This window comes from Primulina huaijiensis, chromosome 15 (genome assembly GCF_012295235.1).
Source record: "Primulina huaijiensis isolate GDHJ02 chromosome 15, ASM1229523v2, whole genome shotgun sequence".
Classification (NCBI taxonomy): domain Eukaryota; kingdom Viridiplantae; phylum Streptophyta; class Magnoliopsida; order Lamiales; family Gesneriaceae; genus Primulina; species Primulina huaijiensis.
The window spans coordinates 3,199,947-3,222,956 of NC_133320.1; the positions used below are offsets into that span (position 1 = coordinate 3,199,947).

General features: G+C 36.8%; 4 protein-coding genes and 1 pseudogene across 6 annotated transcripts; 3 read left to right on the forward strand and 2 right to left on the reverse strand.

The window, feature by feature from the left end:
- The first annotated feature begins 1,561 nt into the window (after positions 1-1,561).
- Positions 1,562-5,327, forward strand: LOC140958439 (uncharacterized). Its single transcript, XM_073415879.1, has 16 exons — positions 1,562-1,819; positions 1,908-2,033; positions 2,119-2,178; positions 2,674-2,787; positions 2,913-3,000; positions 3,089-3,234; positions 3,324-3,425; positions 3,699-3,770; positions 3,845-3,944; positions 4,025-4,107; positions 4,380-4,457; positions 4,537-4,635; positions 4,702-4,752; positions 4,827-4,883; positions 4,989-5,030; positions 5,240-5,327. The coding sequence occupies exons 1-16, from the start codon at positions 1,679-1,681 to the stop codon at positions 5,318-5,320; spliced, it is 1,440 nt and encodes a 479-aa protein (XP_073271980.1). The 5' UTR covers positions 1,562-1,678; the 3' UTR covers positions 5,321-5,327.
- Positions 5,328-6,717: 1,390 nt separating this feature from the next.
- On the reverse strand, positions 6,718-10,186 carry LOC140958825 (probable RNA 3'-terminal phosphate cyclase-like protein; annotated as a pseudogene).
- A 1,284-nt stretch (positions 10,187-11,470) lies between these two features.
- LOC140959576 (8-hydroxygeraniol dehydrogenase-like) lies at positions 11,471-13,877 on the forward strand. The gene is made up of 5 exons (XM_073417490.1): positions 11,471-11,643; positions 11,770-11,883; positions 12,435-12,948; positions 13,041-13,194; positions 13,459-13,877. Exons 1-5 carry the CDS (start codon positions 11,546-11,548, stop codon positions 13,659-13,661), a joined length of 1,083 nt encoding a protein of 360 aa, XP_073273591.1. The 5' UTR covers positions 11,471-11,545; the 3' UTR covers positions 13,662-13,877.
- Positions 13,878-13,989: 112 nt separating this feature from the next.
- LOC140959575 (probable auxin efflux carrier component 8) lies at positions 13,990-16,734 on the reverse strand. Of its 2 annotated transcripts, XM_073417489.1 has the most exons (6): positions 15,358-16,734; positions 15,077-15,245; positions 14,889-14,974; positions 14,636-14,793; positions 14,459-14,535; positions 13,990-14,321 (listed from the first exon to the last, which is right to left on the reverse strand). In XM_073417489.1, the coding sequence occupies exons 1-6, from the start codon at positions 15,869-15,871 to the stop codon at positions 14,255-14,257; spliced, it is 1,071 nt and encodes a 356-aa protein (XP_073273590.1). In that variant the 5' UTR covers positions 15,872-16,734; the 3' UTR covers positions 13,990-14,254. The 2 variants fall into 2 exon arrangements, with proteins under 2 accessions (XP_073273590.1, XP_073273589.1); XM_073417488.1 differs by having other exon boundaries at positions 13,990-14,535.
- A 3,776-nt stretch (positions 16,735-20,510) lies between these two features.
- On the forward strand, positions 20,511-22,426 carry LOC140958719 (AP2-like ethylene-responsive transcription factor At1g16060). 2 transcript variants are annotated; one of them, XM_073416278.1, is made up of 5 exons: positions 20,511-20,598; positions 20,721-20,977; positions 21,066-21,116; positions 21,191-21,267; positions 21,354-22,426. In XM_073416278.1, exons 2-5 carry the CDS (start codon positions 20,934-20,936, stop codon positions 21,959-21,961), a joined length of 780 nt encoding a protein of 259 aa, XP_073272379.1. In that variant the 5' UTR covers positions 20,511-20,598; positions 20,721-20,933; the 3' UTR covers positions 21,962-22,426. The 2 variants fall into 2 exon arrangements, with proteins under 2 accessions (XP_073272379.1, XP_073272381.1); XM_073416280.1 differs by lacking the exon at positions 20,511-20,598 and having other exon boundaries at positions 20,714-20,809; positions 20,904-20,977.
- The last annotated feature ends 584 nt before the right edge of the window (positions 22,427-23,010 follow it).

Below are 23,010 nucleotides of genomic sequence, written 5' to 3' on the forward strand. Positions count from 1 at the left end.
ATATAGAAGGCCTTACAGCCGTGGGTGTGCTTTTTCGGTGAATTGGAGTTTTTCTGAATATACACGAATAAAATTATTATTATTTAGATGTTTGATACTGAGATTCTGAAATTCAAGAATAAAATTCATTTCATTTAATTAAATTATTATTATTTAGATGTTTTCTTGAAAATGATATTAGTAAAATTTAATCCTAACTACTTAATATTTTTAACGGTTTTATATATAAATTTTAAAAAGATCACTTAAAGTACAATTTTAAATTTTTAATTATTTCCACAATAAAAAATTATATTTGTTTATAAATAATATTTTTATAAAAAGGTTTAGCTTGCGTATTCCCACAATTAGGGATGTAAATGAATCAAACCGTTTGCGAGCTATTCGAAGCTCGGCTCGATAAAAAGCTCGTTTGAGTTCGTTTGTTAATCATATCAAGCCAAACTCAAACTCGATTTCAAGCTCGAAAATTTAATCAAACCAAGCTCAAACCTAAGGATATTCGGCTCGTGAGCTCGCAAACATGTTTGATAATAGGCTCGCAAACATGTTTGATAATAGGCTCGCAAGCTCGAGCTCGAGCTCGACTTGTTCACTTAATTAATTTTATATTTTTATTTTATATTTATACTTACAAAATAGTATCTAAAAATGAAATAGTTTATGTGGCTCGTAAGCTCGAACTTGGCTCATTTATCGAGTTGACAAATAAAAATATTAGTACTAATGTCGATGGAAGGAATTGAACACAAAATATAGTTGAAAAAATATGAATTTACACCACATAGTCACAATACATTTTTTTTATCTTACTTGCATATCATTATACTAAAATGTTCTTTAAAAAATAAAACATAATAAATTATCAGAAATACATCAACTTATTCTTTTTTCTCCAAAAAATTTACATCAACAAGTCATATATACGTTGAGTAACTTTAAAAATTATTATCCTAAAATATTATATTGAATATAATGAATTTATATTGATTAAAAAATAAAATTTATTTCGAACAAGGAGTGAAATTATTGCAATTTTATTTATATGGTGATATCAGTATATGACGAATATTTGTTATCTGGATGCTGGATGTATTATTTTGGGACGTTCAATAATATGATGGTTTTATGTTTTTTTAGTTGTTATTTTTGTCATTTTGATTATTTATGAATGAATTTATATTTTTATGTCTGATTTAAAATTAGTTCATAGATAGATTTAATTTTTAACAAGCTCAAATCAAGCTCAAACTCGAACTCAATTCTATGCTTTATGCGCTCGAAAACGAGCCGAGCTCAAGCCAGGCTTGTTAAACATGATACACGAGCTATTAATGAATCAAGCTCGAGCCCGGCTTGATTAACATGATAAACGAGCTTTTAACGAGCCGAGCTCGAGCTTGTTTCGAGCTTAGTACTTTCAATACAAATCGAGCTCAAGCCTGATAATAAAAGCTCGAATCGAGCTCGAGTTCGAGCCCGAACCTCAAACAATCTTAAACAAACCAAACTCAAGCCTGATAATGTTTGGTTTAGTTTGGTTTATATCGTTTATGTCTCTACCCACAATCGTAACTGAGACAACGTAATAAGCAAGACGAGCCTTCGTAAATCTTTGCAATTTTTCCTGTTGTCTGCGCAAACAAGCTGGAGCTTCTGAAGTTCAAAAGATACTCCAATGAATTTCACCTTCCCGCGGCTCGTCCTCCACAGCAAATTTCTCACGAAAATGCAAATTATGTCTTCAGATTATAGATGTTTTCAATTTTATCCGCACAAAAGGAAACTCTGTGCTGTTACAGTCTCCTTGTGTTCCAAGGTAAACCCTCAATGAACACCCAGAAACAATAGATTTTAACTTTGTTTACCAAAATATTATGATGGGATTTGGTGAAATTCGTTAATAGTCAGGTGAAAAAACATTGGTGGTGGTGGGGGGTGGAGCCGCTGGTGTGTTTGGAGCTATTAGGGCTAAAACTATAGCTCCTAATCTTCATGTTGTTGTGATTGAGAAAGGGAAGCCTTTGTCAAAGGTTCGTCGTGTTTAACATTAGAAATCTGACAATTTTCACCTGAGAAATTCTGGGTTATTTTTGGAAAATTCTTGCCTTCTGACAGGTGAAAATTTCTGGTGGTGGCCGATGCAATGTGACAAATGGGCATTGCACAAACAATGTGGTAAGATTTTGTATGTCGTTGGATGAGTTTATTGAACAAGAATGTAGATGTTCGACAGTTTGGGTGTTTTTTTCCTATTATTTTGTCGTGTTTGCATGTTATGTTTATCGTTTGCTGTAGAAAATAGTAGTTGGGTATTTCCGACTGAGAATCAAGCTCCATTTCACGATCAGGTGTAGTTTGAAGTCACTGAGTCTGAATGAAAGTTCGGAGTCCTTTTTCTTTCGAGATTCACACACGATTTTATAGTTAATTCTGATGCACAAAACAAGACAAGTATTTTGATCTTTAGTCTTATCATTAGCTCTTTTTTGTTCTATGCTATGTTTTGATGATATATTATACAAGTCTGAATTTGTCTAATTTTATTTCTATGTTATTGTCATTTTGGATTATTTTTTGAAGTTTTGTTGGTAATCTAGTGTAGAGGTGAGATTTGATGCATTAAAATTATATGGCTTTTTTGAGATGATGAAACTGATGTTGCTGGCATAGGCTCTAGCAGGAAGCTATCCTAGAGGCAGTAAAGAATTGCGAGGATCATTTTTCGGTGTTCACGGCCCAACGGATACCATGTCATGGTTTTCAGAACGTGGAGTTGAACTGAAGGTAGAATCGATTTGCAAAAGTAAGCATTATTATTTTTACTATATATCTCACAAAAGTGAGATCTTAACCTCAAATTGAAATTCAAATGGAGCAAATGAGTTTCTGTGTTTCAACTTGCTCCTCAGACTGAAGATGATGGAAGGGTTTTTCCAATCAGTGATAGTTCGTCAACCATTATAGATTGCCTTATGTCTGAAGCAAAGAAGAGAGGTGGTAGGTATTGCACGGCTTTGCACGAAATAGTAACTATCTTGATTTTGAGTTCTATATATGACAGTCTAACTGTTTAGTTCTCATTCAGTTGTATTGCAGACTGGCTGTATCGTAACAAGTGTATCAACAATTTCCGGTGTGAAATTCTCTGTCAAGATTGAAAAGCGCACGATTGATTATATTAAGTATGTTGAAGCTGATTACCTAATGATTGCCAGTGGAAGTAGTCAGCAGGTTGTATCAAGTATTTGAAGTTCTGGGCATATCTTATTAATTGTTTTGTGCATAAAATTCTGACGTAGGTTATATTCTGATCGAGTCAGGGATATAATCTTGCTATACAACTTGGTCACTCTATTGTGAAACCTGTGCCCAGTTTATTTACCTTCAAGATTGACGATATTCGGCTAGCAGAATTGTCTGGGGTAATTGACTTTGTCCACCTTTATGGATTTCGTCCTCTAACTTGCAGAATTTATTGAAACCAGCTATGAAGGTGACCCATGGCTTTCAATGAACGCTGCATTGCTTTGAACAGATGATTGATAGTTAGCTTTTACCGATGATCCTTACCTTTTACAACCGCTGTCTGTTTTCTTCTTTAGGATCCTTATTGAGCATCACAAACATGTCCCAAAACAGAGACACTTTTGATTCACAAGCCATTACTAAGTCGTTGCCCATTTTTTTAAACGTAGATTACATTTCCAAAAGTTAGAGCAAAGTTGAGGCTAGAAACTGTTCGAAAGAGCATCCCAGAACATACACAGGCAAGACATTTTATTGGCAGCTTTATCTAATATTATCAAGACATCAAATCTAATCATTTATATCGGAACTATAGACTGGGCCAATGTTGGTAACACACTGGGGATTGAGCGGGCCAGTAATTCTTCGGTTATCTGCTTGGGGAGCACGTGAGCTCTCTGATTCAGATTACAAGGGTGAGAGACAGTAGAATATAACTTCTTTCTATTTCATATATGCGTTGTTATCTCAATGTTTTAACAGGCCATGCATCCAGGGTCACTTCTTGTGGATTTTATTCCTAATCTCAATATAGAAGAAGTGAAGTCGGTTCTTAGTCTGTACAGGAATAAGTTTGCGGTAATGGTCTGATCTATAGGCCTCTGTCAGCCTCTGTTGCTCTTGTTTTCTTTTTTTTTATATTTTGTTAATCTGTGATCCCATAGGAGGAAACTTAAGAAAGAATTCGGGTCTCATCGGAACAGGAAAATGGATTCTCATTAATTACGCTGACCAAAGTTTGAAATTATAAAAGAAAAAAGTACCTTAAAAAAACCGAATTTATGTAAGGTGCATTGAATCGAAAAAGTTTGCTCTCGGTAGCCTGTGATAATATTCTCTGTCCCCTGCAGAAGCAAAAGGTCATCAACTCTTTTCCTTCCGTATTTGGCCTTGTGAAGAGATTCTGGAGATACTTATTGGAACATGAGGTTGAAAGGCCATTCTATTGGAACATGCTTCGTTGAATCTTATCGATATGTTTTTGGTGACTTCAATTTGCTTATACAGGATATAGATGGGGATCTTTTGTGGGCTTCAATATCCAACAACTCAATAACAGCAATCGCTTCCTGTCTAAAGCACTGTTCCTTCTGTGTGAAAGGAAAGGTAAGATCACCCAATCCTTTTCCATCCTCTTTCTGTTACTAATATGCCTTTGTATCCGAAATATAGGGCCAATTCAAGGATGAATTTGTCACCGCAGGAGGTGTTCCATTGACTGAGGTGCCCTCTGTGCCACTTTCCTTTACATGAGGCTTGCATCAAATTAACTATTGCGTTCATTGCTTAATATACAGATATCACTGAATACCATGCAGAGCAGGATCCAGCAGCATCTATTTTTTGCTGGGGAGGTACTTATTTTAGATTCTATTGAAGAGTTTCTTGTTTTGGATAGATCAAGAATGATGCAGACTGTATTGTATACTGATTCTCAGTTTTACTTGTATGCTGTGTAGGTGCTGAATATAGATGGTGTAACTGGAGGCTTCAATTTCCAGGTAACGGGACATTCTTTTTTCTGAAGATCCTTTCCTTCTATGGTAACTGACAACCCGATGCTCTAAACTACTGACCTCAACTTTTGACATGGACAGCTCTCCTAAATTGCCGTAATTTTGCAATTTATCATATCCAGTAAAGTTTTGTGAGGCCACCATTTGATCATCCATTCTTTTTTGTTCATTTATGCACTTCAATTTTGTTCCAGAATGCTTGGTCGGGAGGATATATAGCTGGAACGAGCATCGGAAACCTAGCAAGAACTAATATGGATGCATTGATAGAGTGAGAAGTTAGGTGTCATCTTATTCATTCTTGCTCTGGAGGATATAGTAGCAACATAGTGATGTATTCTCATTTGAAGGAAGAAATCGTATGAAAAAAAGATATAGAAGAGTGGCATAACGCAGTATACACAATTGTTATTTGTTGGGAGAACTGAAACTTCTTGCAGATTCTTTGTATATTTCTTTATGGGATAATACCTGCTTTGGTCCTCATAGTTGCAGCTAATTCTTGATTAAGCCCCTTATCTTTTCTAGTGACCTATAATAGTCCATCTAGTTTTGGTATTTTGCCCGTTTTAGTCCAGAATTTAAAAAATCCCAATTTTACTTTTTTTTTTTTTTTTTTTTTTTTTTTTTTTTTTTTTTNTAGCGGATCATACTTCGGCAAAGTAAATCAAACTTTATTAGATAAATATAATATCTACTTCGACATCTATATTTGAATGCATTTCCGCATTACAGTGTATGTCTGCTATGCAATTTATTTTTATTTGAAATAACGTTTGAAATATTAGTTCAATAAATGATTTTACAATATTTATTTATTTATTCATTCACATGCAACAAGTCCAATATGCTAAACTATTTTTTCCAATAAAACGCCCTCCGCTTCCTTCCCACAAAAATCGCATTTCCCTTCCCCGCCACAGAAACAAAGGACGTCCTCATCGTTACAAATCAAGCATACATGAAACAGCTAAGCGCTTCCAAAAATCGCAAAGACGTAACATGGCAGCGCCTCAAGCGTGCTATAGTACGGGGCGCAAAGGCAAACGGTCCCGGACATTATGGCAGTTGACAAGAACCATATGACGAATCTCAACCAGAATTTTCGGAGTGAATTTTCGAGGGGAGGGAGTTTATCATATACGTAGAAGCAGTAATATCGCAATGCAAGAGCCCTATAGATGCAGAAGTTGATGGTTAGTATCGAGTAGCTACCCGTATTAACTAGTGGCATTGGTAACTTGGTGTGAGGTTCGCTGTTTCATCGAGTAATATATTAGAAGGCTGGGGATGTGTAAACGTATATAATTGAAATGAGAAGGGAACAAATTAGTTTGAAAGCTCGTGGAAATTTCTCGGAAGGTGAAAGGAACATAGGAGAACGAGCATGGAAGTTACAAGGTAAAATCACAACTTTTTTAAAGAAAAGATACAAGTGGGCTGATAATCCTCTATAAAGGCAAAAGTTTTCACTATCTGTAGCGCCCCAAATTCGATGACTGTCTCCATGATATCAAAGCGAGTTTTTCCAGTGTGAGTGAGGACATAAGCATACTGGAAAAACTCGTCTTGATACAGTGGGGACAATCGTCGAATTTGGGACTTACACTATACGTCACGATATACACCAAGAACCAAACAAACATTCGGCTAAGTTCAACGTGAAATTATAATGGATAGTATACAGTTACAATGGCATAAAAAGGTAAAATTTGAAACCCGTGATACATATGATGCTCGAGGATTCATGTTCAGAGGCATCAGCGTGAAAATCAGAGAATGACAGCGCCGCTGGTTAGGGTTTGAACCAAAACATGGGGTGTCATATCGCCAGTGTATGAGTGTTGTGTCTCATGCCACCTTTCTTGAGAGATTCTTCAATCCACATCCAACACGTTTAAGAATGACGGTTCCTGTGGATGGATCTGGCTTGATGACGAACTTCACACTGAGGAAACCTCTGATGTGTATGAGCACTTGTATTCCATAAGGCGACAGCTTCCCAACACGGACATTCGAGACATCTTGTGGACACAACGCGCAGAGAAGACACAATAAACCCTGTGAAACAAGAAATCTTAATTACGTCCAAAAAGCAAAATAAAAAAGGCGTGCATTCCAATAACATATATATATATAAGCAATGACAGATGATGACTGGACTAGAGAAATCTTGTTGTATAACGATGATGTAGCAAATGATAATGTCCATCTAGAACCTCCAAATTCGAATTCACTCGGATGCAGTAAAAACCATGATATAAATGAGATCAATCACCTTAATAGTATTATTAAACAGAGAATCGCAGTGACACAAACCTGGTGAGTTGAATCTACGACTCCCCCTTGTTCAATCTCCCCCAACAGTGCAAATGCAATTTGTTCACCCAAATCCTCTGGGGGATCAACATTTCTTGCCCTCATCCTCAAGTTCACCCTCCTCATCCTCTTCTTGCGTATGGGAAACGGCATTATCAGCTGAGATAAAGCAACCTGACGTGGTTTCTGCAACAAGTGACATTCCGCAACCCGGAGACCTGTGATAAGAAGTGAATCAAATATTGAATGCACTAAGCCATGCAGTTCCATGGTGTACGTGTAACTTAAATAATCACAATGATATGCCATAGAACACATACTTTCCAGCTTGTGGACCAGTTTTATGATCAGTAAATATGTGAACATCTGGAAGTAAACGATTGAAAATGCTTAAATGCCACGCGCTGCAAGTAGCTTAGTATTCGCAAACTGGAAAGATACTCTAGTTGAGAAAGTGATGCCTCTAATCCTCTTCACCATGCCTTCAACAATCCAGGTGATCGAACGCCTATGAAATAAAAGGAGAAAAGCTAAAGTGACAATTTGCCCTCTCGCTCATACACATCGAGAAAAATGAAAGAGGGATAACGAGATAGACAGGTAGAATAGGCAAAGTGAAAATACATACACTTACTTTTAACTATCTTGGACAACAGGTGCTGAAAGAATAATTTCTCCACCGCCATGAGGACGAACACCACGGCTCAAAATTTTCAGGTCCAATCCCTCAGAAGATACTCCAAACGGCTTCAATATGTGTAATGTAGTAGATCGAAATGTATCAGCATATGGGTCCCTCGGAATCATTGGTAACACCTGAAAGGATCAGGAATTTAGTTGGAAGTTTGCTCATGTTGCAAAAATCAATTGGACTTGCAACCAACAATTAGAAAATAAAGAAGCATAGCAGAACTTATAATTATACTAAACTGTAGTGAATCGGTTGGCTCGAATGCTCATTTCGGCATAGTTTTGTAATTATTGGTTTCCACTGAAGTTTTTAGTAAAAAAAACATCTAACTTTGCCGGACCAATGACTAACTGTAGAAGTTTAATAGCTTAATCGAGTAAGTTATGGCTGTCCCAGCCACAAACATGAGATTTGAGAGACCCGAAACATCCATGATCCATCTATCATTCTGACAAATAAACATGTGCTCAAGACACATGATCAGTGCAACTTAATAATAACTCAACGCACACATATTTTTTATCTGGAGCATATCTTTTTTATTTATAAAAACAATATTTTATTAATGATATGATAAGAGTTAGTTACAACAGTGGTTGTCCACTAGCAACAGAAGTTACATGTTAAAGTTGTATCAATGGTACAAATAAGTCCAATCTCTCAAAATATCTAAGATCGACACGTTCTTGAATTTATCATGAATGCCGATCCACAAAGCAACTTTTGTCTTGATTTTATCCCAGCACTGATCTCTATTGTCCTCCTTATCTTCAAAAATTCTTCGATTTCTTTCCAGCCATCTTGTCCACATATGCCTTGCACCACCACTTGCCCAAAAATTCTTCCCTCCGTACCTGTTACTTGTCCTAGATCCATAGCGAATAAATTAGTCGTTGACTTAGTCACCGCCCAAACCAATTCCAATTCTTTCAAAGTTCTTATCCACAAGCCGTTCGTGAATGCACAATGAATTAGCATATGATCCTGCGTTTCCGCTTCATTCCTACACATCAGACACCAATTGGGACTCATAGCAATTGAGGGACACCTTTTTTGCATCATCTCAGAGGTCGGTAGCTTACCCAGAATCGCTGTCTACGAAAATATCTGAATCTTTGTTGGAATCGGAACCTTTCACATAACATGGAATTAAGGAAAAACTGGGAAGCAAGTATGTGGAAAAAACGACTCAAAGAAAGATTTTACCGAGAAAAGACCCGAAGGATCCCCACTCCACACTCGATAGTCATTGACACCTTCAACCAACCTAGTCTTATCTAAGAAACCTAATAACTCAGTCGACTGAAACAGCTCCTCATCTCTCACGACCCTTCTAAAATGCAAATCCCACGATTGGGTAGGCGAGGAATTGTCAAAATGAACAAAGTGTGATATAGGCAAATTGTGAACCGCAGAAAGCTGAAATAAGGCCGGAAAAAGTTCTTTGAAGGAGTAATCCCCCCACCAATCTGGAGCAGATCTCATCCTAATTGCAGCTAATTTTGAGTATATGAAAGGTAAAATTTTCACATAGTCTAGAGAATCATCATAATCTTTCTTGAACCATATTAAGGTGCCACAAAAGAGACACAGCAGCTTTGAATAAACAAATAGCTATTGTCTACACATATATATGCCCACCGTGACCTGTGATCCTTAAGAGTACATATTGCTAATTCACAAATAGCCGATTTTAATATTTTTATATCGATCATAAGATTGGTACTTTGGCCGTCTGCACTTCCCTATTTCAGTTATATTTCTAAAAGAACAATCGAATGATAACAGCTAATTTTCATAGGAACAAACATGTGAAATACGAAACTATACCATGGAGTTAAATACTGAGAGGCTTCTTTCCAAACAAAGCCAACACGACCAGAGGCTCCAAAAAATAGCCCATTGCTCGACTCGCACTGCAATCGTGAACCAAATTCCTCCCACCCATCACGATATCCGGCTTGTACTTCAACTTCGTGCCTGCCCCGCAAATCAAACAAAACAAATGATTTTGAACGTCAAAGTGTCTTCTGTCGCAACACGCAAATTAAAACGAACCAGTTTCGTTGATTTCTACAACACAATCATCGGAGATTTTTTCGCTTGACTTCGTGTACGAAATCTTCACCATATTTTCAAAACAAGCAGAATTCAGAAACCGCAAAGGTGAAGAAAACAAGTACAGAATAGAGCTCAGCGGGCCTTTTATGTACTTAGAAGAACACCAATTATACTTTGTTTGCTCCATGCATTTTCTGGATTTGGAATTAGAAATTTTATTTTGATTGTTTGATATCACAGAGATTGATATTTTATTGGGATTTGTTATAATTAAATGAAATCTTAATTAAAATTAAAAGATTTCATGAAATTGGAATTATATAGAAAAACTAATAATTATTTTTTTTTCAAAATCAATTAAAATTTCATTTTCTAAAAAATATATATGATAAAAAAAATACACATATACGTCCGCCTCCGCCGACTACACGCGGCGGCGGCGGGCGTATAGGTGTACTGTACAACTTAAATATTTTAAATCGTACAACATTTAAAACTATATATTTTGGTTACTGTATTTATATACACAGTCGGCGGAGGCGGCGGCGGGCGTATAAGTATATTGTACAACTTAAATATTTTAAATCGTACAACATTTAAAATATATATTTTCATCACTCTCCATTCTCTTAACATATGTAATTATTATACTTCCAATGAACATGAATCCGAGAAAATCCTTTAAAAAATTTATATGTAAAAAATTCCTCTAATTGTTTAGAACCTGAATACAAAAACCCAGCAATTCAATGTGAAGCGGTCTTCTTGCTTATTAAGAAAGCTACTTCATGAAGTTCTTGGTATTTGGTGAATGAATTTATTTTCTCAAAATTACAGATTTTTTTAAAGCCTTTTTCTCAAATATGTTGTGAATTTTGTATTTCTAAATATTTTCCAAACTTTTACAATTTTCATAATTTTTCTAAAAAAGCTGAAAAATTAGTAAAATATCAATGAAATTGGAACAATAATCTATTCTATGTTATTTTGTCACCGAACCATATAGTGCAAGTTGTGAAATAAAATTAAGAATCACATTCAATTAATATATCCCCCAAAATTGTTAAAAATAATTCGAATGAATCAATAATATTGAATGAAACTCTCCCATGTTTGACCCACTTCTTCTTTTTATATATTTGAATATGAAAAATGTTCTTCACGAACTATCACGATATAAAATATTTGCTGTTTGCAAATGGTTTTAATATTAAAAAAAAATTTAACAATTTGTTTACAATTTTAGAAAGTAAAACGAGTTTGATTTGAATTTTCTACTTTTATGAGCTCACCGCCGACGTCATTAAAGCTTTCCTCGAAAAAGTTGACTAATTTTGCTATAAATACCGTTGTTCAGTTCTTGTTTTCATTCACAGGCATTTTTCTTGAAATACTTTTTCCTACGAGAGAAAGGAGATTGCGTTGACTAATGGCGAAATCACCGGAAACAGAGCACCCAGTGAAGGCTGTTGGATGGGCTTCAAACGACACTTCTGGGGTTTTAGCTCCTTTCAAGTTCTCCAGAAGGTACAGATCCGAGTTTACATTTGTTTTTCAAGATTTTTGTAGAACTGGGAATAATGAAAGTTTTGAGCCATTTTAATGTTCAACATGGGTTTCTTTTCGGTGGTTTAATTTAGTTTGCTTTTGTAGGGCTACTGGGGAGCATGATGTGCAGTTCAAAGTTCTGTATTGTGGCGTGTGCCATTCTGATCTTCATATGGTCAAGAACGAATGGGGATTTACTCTATATCCTATCGTTCCTGGGTAAGATTTATACTCTGTGTGTGTGTGTATGTGTGTTCATATGTAAATATTACGTGGAAATGTGTCCTTGATGTGTAATGGATCATGGGTTCTTCATATGGGCAAGAATAAGTTCGGAGGAATCCACTCTATATCCTATTGTTCTTGGGTAAGATTTATCTTGTTTGTGTGTGTTTGTGTACTCATGTGTAAATATTTTGTGGATATGTTTTCTTGATGTATAATGGGTTTATGCATGTGTTTTTCTTGTGATATTATTTAGGAGGAATTCAAGCAAGATTTTTGTAGTTTGTGAGTTGGTGATGATATCGGTTGCAAAATATAAAAGTTGAATTTGTATTTTCAAGTGCAAAACGAGAAGAGCTTTTTACTATTTTGAATAGTTCTTGCTCGAGTGTTGACTTTTTGGTCCAATGTTGTTGCTGTGTAAGTATGTATAATCCTCAACTTAATTTAAATATTTATGTTAGTATTTGATGTATTTTCTGGTCACAATATGGTAACTGCGCAAAAGGGGCATGATACATATGCTTAATTTTATTGATATGTAGGCATGAGATCGTGGGGATAGTTACTGATGTAGGTGAAAAGGTGGAGAAATTCAAGGTTGGAGACCAAGTAGGCGTATGTTGCTTGGTTGGATCATGCCGCCAATGTGATCAGTGTGCTATTGATCTCGAAAATTACTGTCCCAAACAAATACTCACATACAGTATGCCTTACTCTGACGGGACCGTTACATATGGAGGTTATTCTAATCTCATGGTTGCTGATGAGCATTTCGTCATTCGTTGGCCTGAGAATCTGCCTCTTGATATTGGTGCTCCTCTCTTATGTGCTGGGATCACGACTTACAGCCCATTAAGGTTCTTTGGACTTGACAAGCCGGGGTTGAAAGTTGGTATAGTTGGTCTCGGTGGCCTCGGCCATGTAGCAGTGAAGTTTGCTAAGGCTTTTGGGACTCATGTGACGGTCATCAGTACGTCGATCAATAAAAAGAAGGAAGCTATTGAAAGTCTTGGCGCCGATGAGTTTTTAGTTAGCCGTAATCCTGAGCAGATGCAGGTTTCTTTCTTCTAGTTCCGGTGGATCACTTTCTTCTACTCTGGTACAATGTAAATTACTAACGTCGTATTTATTTGATTTTGCGTTCATAGGCTGCAGCAGGAACGTTGGATGGAATCCTTGATACTGTGTCCGCAGTTCACCCCCTAGTACCTTTGATAAGTTTGTTAAAGCCCAATGGAAAGCTTATCTTGGTTGGTGCTCCAGAAAAGCCACTTGAGTTTCACACCTTTCCCCTGATTCAAGGTGAGAATAAATGTCTGTTAAGAAAAAATTTAAGGAAAAAGTCATTCAAGAATACACATAAATTTTCGCCGATATCCTAATGAAAGAACTGAAAATATCACTGAAAAAATTGTCTTCATTTCTATTTCAGTGTTCTATTTCTTATTGATAAATACTTTTTGTGAATGCGATCCATTCGGTTTAGACTCTGCCGACTCCACAAAATACAAACTCATTCACTTGTTTATTCTGTGACTGTCACCTTTGGAAAAAAATGAATAATAGGGAGGAAGACAATATCTGGAAGTGCAATAGGGGGCCTGAAAGAGACTCAAGAGATGATCGATTTTGCAGCCAAGAACAATATACTACCTGAGGTGGAGATGATCAATATAGATTATATAAACACTGCTATGGAGCGTCTCCTGAAATCTGATGTGAAGTATCGGTTCGTCATTGACATTGAAAAATCGTTGAAGGCTGAGTAAGGCTTTATAAAAATCGCTTCTTGATAAGTTATAGTTTCGAAGTATGGCAATAATCGATTCTTGTGTTACGTTTATGTAATTTTTTGTTTGTTTCGAAACGATGAGACTTTGCTACAGCAAGCAAGCGATCTTGTTGTATCAAGTTTATGATCAGTCTATGTACGCTAAAAGACAACTACATTTCAATTTATATGTTGGTTTGGCTTCTTGTTTTCATCTACCTTTTATGTGTTGTTTGTCATTGTAGTTTATTTTTTGTTTGTTTGAAAATGATAATGAATTTGCATAGGACAAGCATTGATGATGAAAATTATATTTTTCCTGTCCAAATCTTCCTCATAATTTTTGTATCATTTTCTCTTAGACCATTTCCCTATCTCAACAATGGGGAATCAAAACCAATTGATCTAATTTTAAATTTTAAAATTCAATTTAGCATAGGTTTTATGTTATTTTTATTATATTTTTGCCCGTACAATTAATTGCAATTTGCCCGTGAACCGTGTGTTGATTTATTTCGTTTCTTTCAAAATCCATACAACAATTGAAATGGCTGAAAAGGTGATCCACATTGCACTGCTTCTCTGAATCTTCTACAAACCCAGCAAGAAATAGTACGCTAACGCGATCGGCACAGCTATCAGCAAACCAAAGACCACCCTACAGACAAGAAACAGTCTCGTATTATGTACACCACATTTTGTGTACGGGGACAGACGCCAGTCCCTTGGAAAAATACAGATAAGATTAGCATAAAGGATGACACATAGAAGTCGAAAACTAGTCGAATGGAGTACCCGGTGCTCAATATGTCTGGATGTATGTTGTACTCCCTAGCAAATACAAATGGAACCAATCCTTGAGGTAAAGCAGCCTTTTCTCGAATAACATACCAACACAATATTTTAGAAACATGGATTGCTAACTAAATTTATGAGTGATGTCCCCGTGCATGGGAGTCGCTAATAAGGCACCTGCAAGATTGCTACTTTAAGCAATGTTCCTCTCAGTCCTAGTGCGATCGAGGGTGCGGCAATGAGTAATGGTCCTGCTACAAATTTCATGGCCATGGCTAATGTTGCTTTCCGAGCCCCGCAGGCTATCACCGATTTCTGTGATGCCATGAAGAGTCCTGTAAGGTAATAAAATGTAAGAAAGTGAAGGGATTTGTTTCACACAGATATTAAACTGAATGATCAGAAAGTACTGCCACAAATTTAGCCAAACCTAAGCTGAACATAGCCATCCCAAGTCCTCCATCCGACAATATTGACAAGGATTTTTCAATCACATATGGCAGCTTTACTCCCAACCTGTAAACACATATACTGTCAGCTTCTATTAACATTACTATGCCATTTCAAGTCGTTTTCGCTGTGCATTTGTCGTGTGTTTTATTAACTACTGGAGAATACCTGAAATGGATGCTTGCCCATATAAGACCTGCTAAGGATGCATGGGTATTGGGATTTCTGATGAGCTTTCTCCCCGCTGTTAAAAATATCATCTTTATTTTCGTTTTCTTCCGATTCCGGATTCTGTCATCTACTTCACCTTCATCTCTTCGCGGGCCTTCCGATTCTCCTTCAGAAAGTTAATTTGCATTCTTCAAATCACAAGAAACACAGGGGAAAAAATATACATTTGACAGAAACTAATTCAATACAACACACTCTACCAATGAAATAGTGCATACCTTCTACTATTGTAGGAGGATATGCAGCCCTTAACGATTCATTCGTAGCATCGAGCTCAAAAAGAATCAACAAAAGGTTATACCAAACCAAGCTTTGTAACCCAACAATCTGAGCCAAGAAAACCACAGCTCCACTTCCATACATTCCCCTCAATAATGGGATTCCTAAAATCAAAGTGTTAGGCAGTGTTGATAAAGAAACACCGGTAATGATCCATTTTAGATTTCCTCCCGATATTATTCTTGCAGACACTGAAAGAATAATGAAAGCTAGTGTCTTTTGAAGAAAGTCGGCGCACACAAGTTTCAAGTTCATTTTGTAGGGATTGTTCGTTGAGATCACTCGGAAGGATAGGAGAGGGATTGAGAAATTTGCCACAAATTTGTTGATCCCCAAGCATTGATCCGGTGTGAAAAGTTTCCACCACTTTAGGGATATGTAAGCTGCAATCATGGCAACATATAACGGGATAATTGAAGTAATGATGTGAGAGACACTGGATATGCTTATCATTCCTTTTCTCTGTTTAAGATTGATTGATATACAATTGTTGAGTTTCTTGTTGTGGTGAGGTCTTGTCTTGAATGAGGTTTTATAATATACTGTTCTGGTTGAGTGTTCAGTATTAAAAGAAAAACCGCAATGGGCTGGACTGATACTTTCCCGTGAAGTTTTTCTCACTCATTTCCCATCCTTAATCATTATCAGTTTCCCCAAAACACAGGTTTAGAGAAGATAAGTATATCATGTCTCACATGCTTAACCAGTTACTCACCACTCACATCTAGTATCAGAGCAGTGGAGAGGGCTAGTCCCACGATCAAGTCTAGATGCCACCTATTTATGAATGGGAGTTTCATATAACATAAGGCTTAAAAAAGCCGACATCTCATGTACATGCACCACTAATTTGTAATTGAATTAGATATCGAAAAAAATATTGGTAGCTAATTTGCAACCAACATCACCAAATTTCGTCTTTTGCACGAACATGTTTAAAGACAACAAATACAAATCGATACATAATAATTCCAGTGCAGACATTGTATTAAAACTAAAGTTGTTGATAAATATGATTTGACATGGATTATTCCTTGTGACAGACACATTTTTGAAGAAGAGTGATGAAGGAATAAAGAAACACTGTGATATAGAATTTGAGTAAACAAGAGCACCGAAGAAAGAATTTTTGCTATAAATAGCCAAAGCTGGGAGAATGTGTGTCATGGGGACTTGCTTTCTTGAAATTTTTCCCATAACAGTCGAGGCATACCTTTCTTCAACCTCTTCTTAATGTTTCTCCTAGCTTCTTTTTGTTTACCCAACCAGGTTCTCAAATGCAGCTTAAAATGAAAGTTTTTCAACTGTTCATATATATTGTTTAAAAAAAAATAACTAAACTTTTAATTTCTATCCATTTTTCATCTGCTATCCGAGTTTGTAACACCAATTAAATTTTAGCCCGTAAAGCTAATATGTTTGAGTTACCAAAGCCCATCAATAAAATTTAACTATTTGAGTTTGGGCCCATCTACAGTGATGAATCCAGTAGTAACTAGTAATTTTTTTAAAAAAAATTATGTAAACATTTTAATTTTTTTCAGGTGGATAAATTCGGCAGTTCGTCCGTGGGACGAATATATATACCAGTCGTAGTATGCATATATCGTGTATTTGTAGAATCATGTATTTACAATAATTTTATTGATTTTTGGATATAAATCAGTTGATACATAAACGATCGAGAATTTATAATTAAAAGAATTTTTAGACGTGATTCTTTAATAAAATTCTTTGTAAACAGAATGACTCTTTGAGTAAGATTACTTTAATTTGTCACTATTATATATTATTCATCTTTTCTTTTAAATAAAGAGTAGCATGTCTCTTATAAGACGATTTCACGAATTTTTATCTGTGAGACGGGTCAACTCTACATATATTCACAATAAAAAGTAATACTCTTAGCATAAAAAGTAATATTTTTTTATTGATGACCCAAATAAGATACATGTCTAACAAAATACGACCCGTGAGATCGTCTCACACAAGTTTTTGCCTTAAATAAATGATGTCCAAGCATTTTAGACATCATAAAAATTAACTATGACACTAAAAATAGTTATCATTTAATAAAAAAAATCCTAATAATATATGATTTGGATTCGAATTTCATTAATAATAACATAATTTGTGCGACATTACCTTTGTCTGAAATTTTTTTAGAAGAAAGAGTATATTCTTCAATGGAACAAAAAACATGCTACAATTATTTGTCGTGTTAATTAAGCTAAGCCATTCATTTCCTAGTTTGATCCTTTAACCGCATAATTTTAAGATGAAAGCTACAAGTAAAGAATAGTAGAGGAGCCGATTCCATAGATATCATCGTTAAAAATCCAGTTCCCAACAATAAGACCAAATCAAAAACTCAGCAACTTCACTAAAACAACAAGAGACAAGAACACTAACAAGTATGGACGATGACTCCAAGAAAATGCCCAAATATGGCATTTTGCGCTTTTTTTTTGCTCTAAAGTTTTATCCATGGTGATAAATATTTTTATATGAGTCGGAGGTCTCTTGACCCAAATAAGAAGGGAAATTGAGGGATATGCACGAGTAGGTAGGGACCCGAGATAAAAAGACAACAAACACGGACCTCCAGAGCTTACCTCACAGTATTTCAACGAGGAATATGCTCCACACGAGAATCGATCATGTGACTTCGAAGAGTATCAACACACGTCACTCCAAGCTTTACCGACTCGCCTTCTTTCTTTTTTCCTAATAAACACATTGATATATGAGCTCAAGCTAGCACAAACATGATCATACATTGATTCATATATTAATTATTCAATATACATCGTCATTCTACGAAAATGGTTAATCCAGATTATAATAGGAGTCTGGAGCAATCTCTTATACAAATCATGTCAAACTTTTAGTTTCATCCGACTGGTCAAGAATATGGCATACAATCAACTTAAAAGGGTGATATTTACAATCAAATTGATTGTAAGAGATAAAATACACAAACGTAGCGTAGAATGAAAACGAGTTATTGCTTAGGTTTTTAACTCAAAAACCAGTTTCGACTCGTTCTTTTAAAAAAGCACTTGTTTATGTCTAATAACTATAGTTTTATATCTCAAAAAGGTATTTGTTATTTCTTTCACACACACAAAATCATTTTTTTCAAACAAATAAACACATTAAAAAGTGCAAGAAACAAAAAAACAAGTCTTTCTTTATCTAGACACGGAGTGTTCCCATGAATGCGGAATGGGGAGATCAGAAGCCTAACATAACACGGCTACGTGATAAGAATAGTCATGTTACAGTAAATAAAGTTTTGATTTACCAAAGTTAATTTGGAAAGACACCAAAAATTATGTCATAGATGACCATCATTCATAAGAAGATCACAAACTCGTGTCTCGAATGATGTAAGAGCAATGTTACTTGCACTCACGCTACACATGGTATCGTAGAATCTCATCTGCTGTAACGCCCCAGATTCGACGACTGTCCTCACTGTACCAAGACGAGTCTTTCCAGCGTGCTTATGTCCTCACTCACACGCACCCTAGGAAACTTCCCAGAAGGTCACCCATCCCAAAATTGCCCCAAGTCAAGCACGCTTACCTTTGGAGTTCTTATGTGATGGGCTACCGAAAAGAAGATGCACCTTCGTGGTATGAGTAGTACATATCAAATCTTTTAAGCCCTCTTCANAGTTACAGTAAATGAACTTTTGATGTACCAAAGTTAATTTGGAAAGACACCAAAAATTATGTCATAGATGACCATCATTCATAAGAAGATCACAAAGTCGTGTCTCGAATGATGTAAGAGCAATGTTACTTGCACTCACGCTACACATGGTATCGTAGAATCTCATCTGCTGTAACGCCCCAGATTCGACGACTGTCCTCACTGTACCAAGACGAGTCTTTCCAGCGTGCTTATGTCCTCACTCACACGCACCCTAGGAAACTTCCCAGAAGGTCACCCATCCCAAAATTGCCCCAAGTCAAGCACGCTTACCTTTGGAGTTCTTATGTGATGGGCTACCGAAAAGAAGATGCACCTTCGTGGTATGAGTAGTACATATCAAATCTTTTAAGCCCTCTTCAACTGTACAGTCCATTACATTGAACAGTCTCGGAATCCCTCTCCTACCGGTGTAAGATCGGTTCATCCATGTTCCCTCCGCCTAGAAGCCTGCCAGGAGCCGCTCATTGTCCGTGCAACCTCATGGCACCGGCGATCACCCCCGTCCTCTTCGGCCCCGGGCCTCACATCTGCTCTCTCGAAGGCCATATTTTAAGGGAAGAAATTTAGCGGAACAGAGAAACTAGGTAAACTATAAGGGGTAAAAGTTCATGTTTTGATAAATATTATGCATGGAATTTTTTTAAAAAAATCTTGAGTATAGATGCTCAACAAGTCAGACACCCGTGGGATGGATATTCCAAATTCTGAGGTCACAATCACCGTCTCTGCGGCTGGGACATTGATCATTAATAAATAATATTTGGTAGTAAACACGGTTTTAATGGCTGGAAGGTAGAACAAGAATACATATATTTGTCCCAACTCACAAATTCATTGTTTCCATCGCCCTTCCCGTCGTTATCCAAAAGTTGGTAGAGACAATTACAGCCAAAAACATAATAAGCCCAAAAAAACATGATCTTATATATAAGTACACATGAATTAGGATACAAATAAAGAGAGCTGAAAGAAGGAAAACAAAGAAAAGACCAGGGCAAACAACTGAGGACGATTAAAAATGGCGCTGAAAATGATAAAAAGTGATCCATATCTTGGAAGGGATATTGTGAGCATGATGGATGGTGAAGTTTCTGACGTGATGCCTGTAAAACGTAGAAAAAGAGATGCAGTTGCTCTAGCACTCAGCTGTGACAACCAGCAGACACCAAATCAACAAGTTGATCCAACTTCTGCAGCAACAACCGTGAAAAGAAGTTCGAGGTTTCGTGGGGTTAGCAGGCATAAATGGACAGGTAGATACGAAGCACACCTATGGGATAAACTTACATGGAATGTAACTCAGAAGAAAAAGGGGAAACAAGGTCTCTTACAATTAATTTATGAAATTTATGTAGTTACTTTTCTTGAAATAAATGTTGGTGCCTGATTTTGAATTCTTGCATCACTTTCATGGTCCATGCTTCAAATTGGAATTTGACAACGGGCAGTGTATCTTGGTGAGTAAAAATTTGACTGTATACGGCCACTCGTTGCAATTTGGATCGTAGTTTTGGTTTTTCCAATTATCTATTTGATTTAACACTGTCTCTGAGGTTTTCTTTTCTCAAATATGGCTTAGGTGCATATGATGACGAGGAAGCTGCAGCGAGGGCATATGATTTAGCAGCACTGAAATATTGGGGGACATCAACTTTAACCAATTTTCCTGTATTATTGTCAACAGTTTTAAACCCCTATAAGACTTAAGTCAAGTCCATACAATGTCATGGATTCTTATTAAATCCAAATATAATTTCTGCAGATCTCTGATTATGAGAAGGAAATTGAAATCATGCAAACTCTAACAAAGGAAGAGTATCTTGCCTCACTGAGAAGGTACGATTTTTTTTTTATATTTTAATTGAATAAATATTTTGAAGTTTTCTTATGGAAGTAAGGATTAACCCAAAATTCTTTACCACAGAAAAAGCAGTGGTTTTTCAAGAGGTATATCAAAGTATAGAGGAGTTGCCAGGTATATGTTATCCCAAATTATTTTAAAGTTATGTCCTTCATTGAAGATTCTAAACTCGCACTTGCAAATAACAGGCACCATCATAATGGAAGATGGGAAGCAAGGATAGGAAGAGTTTTTGGAAATAAGTACCTCTATCTAGGAACTTACAGTGAGTAGTCTGCAACACAATTGGCGTTTGTAGAATAGTGTAAACTGGTATGTTTTCTTCGATCTGAATGGTGCATCTGTTTATAGGTACTCAAGAAGAGGCAGCTCATGCTTATGACATTGCAGCCATAGAATACAGAGGGATAAACGCTGTCACGAACTTTGACTTGAGCACGTATATCAGATGGTTAAAGCCAGGAGCAAGAACTTCAGTTCCAGACAAGAAAACAACACCATGCCAAGATTCACCGCCAATATTTTCCAATTTCCAAACAGGAGAGGAATCACTGTCTCCATTTTTGAAAAGAAGAGCTTTTAGTGCAGATGACCTCACCAAGCAAGAAAGGTTTGCCAACAAAGTGCCAGTTAGCCCACGCACCAAATCCTCTCCAACAGCTCTCGGTCTACTCCTCAGGTCTTCCGTTTTTAAAGAACTGGTTGAGAAGAACTCAAATATCGAGGAAGAAATTGATGGTGAGAGCATAAGAAACCAGAAAAGAGAGGATAGAAACCCTGAACTTGGTGAGATCTTGTATGATGGAATTGAAGATAGAGCATTTGTATTTTCTTCTAATGCAAACAACTTTCAGTTGCAAGGCCCACTCCATTTCAACTACGACTGTGCAGACATTGGTTGGGAGCAACACAATAGGCATGACCCCTATCAGCTAAATAATAGATATCATCAAATGTAATTTCCTTGCAGGAGAGGAAATATAATTCTAGTTTTCCAGGCTCAAGAGTCAAGATGCTGCCATGAATTATTTCCTTTCCATGTAAAGAACAAAAATAGTTTGTAGAAGATACAGGTTGATTAAATTAGAAATCTTTGTAAATGAGTTTTCCTCTGATTGTACAATACAAATTATTTCCACAACAATAATTGAGCTATTATCTATTCCAGATGCTACTCCGTAAACAATGAAATTCACTGGCAAATAATAATACCCAAAAAACGCAGACAAGCAGTAACCTGAATGTAGTTTGAATAGAGGGAGAATGGGAAATAATACCATGGAAAGGGCTCGGGTCATTCTTGGACTCGGACGAAAAGAGAAAACTTAAACGAGTCAATTTCAATTTGCTACAAAGAGTAGAGCATGGATAAAATTTAGACAGGGTACTTCCGTCCGACCAGGGTTCTCTAGCCCGGACATGGTACTTTCCTCCGACCAGGGTCCTCTAGCCCGGACAAGCTACTTTCGCCCGATCAGGGTCCTCTAGCCCGGACCAGGGTACTTTCATCCGACCAGGGTCCTCTAACCCGGATAGGTACTTTCCTCCGACCAGGGTACTTTCGCCCGACCAGAGTCCTCTAGCCCGGACATGGTACTTTTCTCCGACCAGGATCCTCTCGTCCGGACAGGTTTCCGGTCACCAGACCATTATGGGTTACTATGCATCATTAGCATGATAATCAGTGCCCATGACAAGACCCGAACAGTATGGGTCGCAATGCCTACCGACAGATGACAGGTTATGGGCAGTTGTCAGAGTACAGGGCATGGGCAGGTGTCGGAGTACAGGTCATGTGCAGCTGTCAGAGGACAGGGCATGGGCAACTGTCTAATCAAGAATAGTGTTCATGCACTATAATCGAGGTCATCTTCTCCCTTATAAATACCAAAGTTTTCTCATTTAACAGGGATAACAATCTACTGCATTCAATAAATTCTCTCTCTACTCGGTGAACCTTGTACTGACTTGAGCGTCCGAATCGCTACGCCGGAAACCCTTTCGGCGC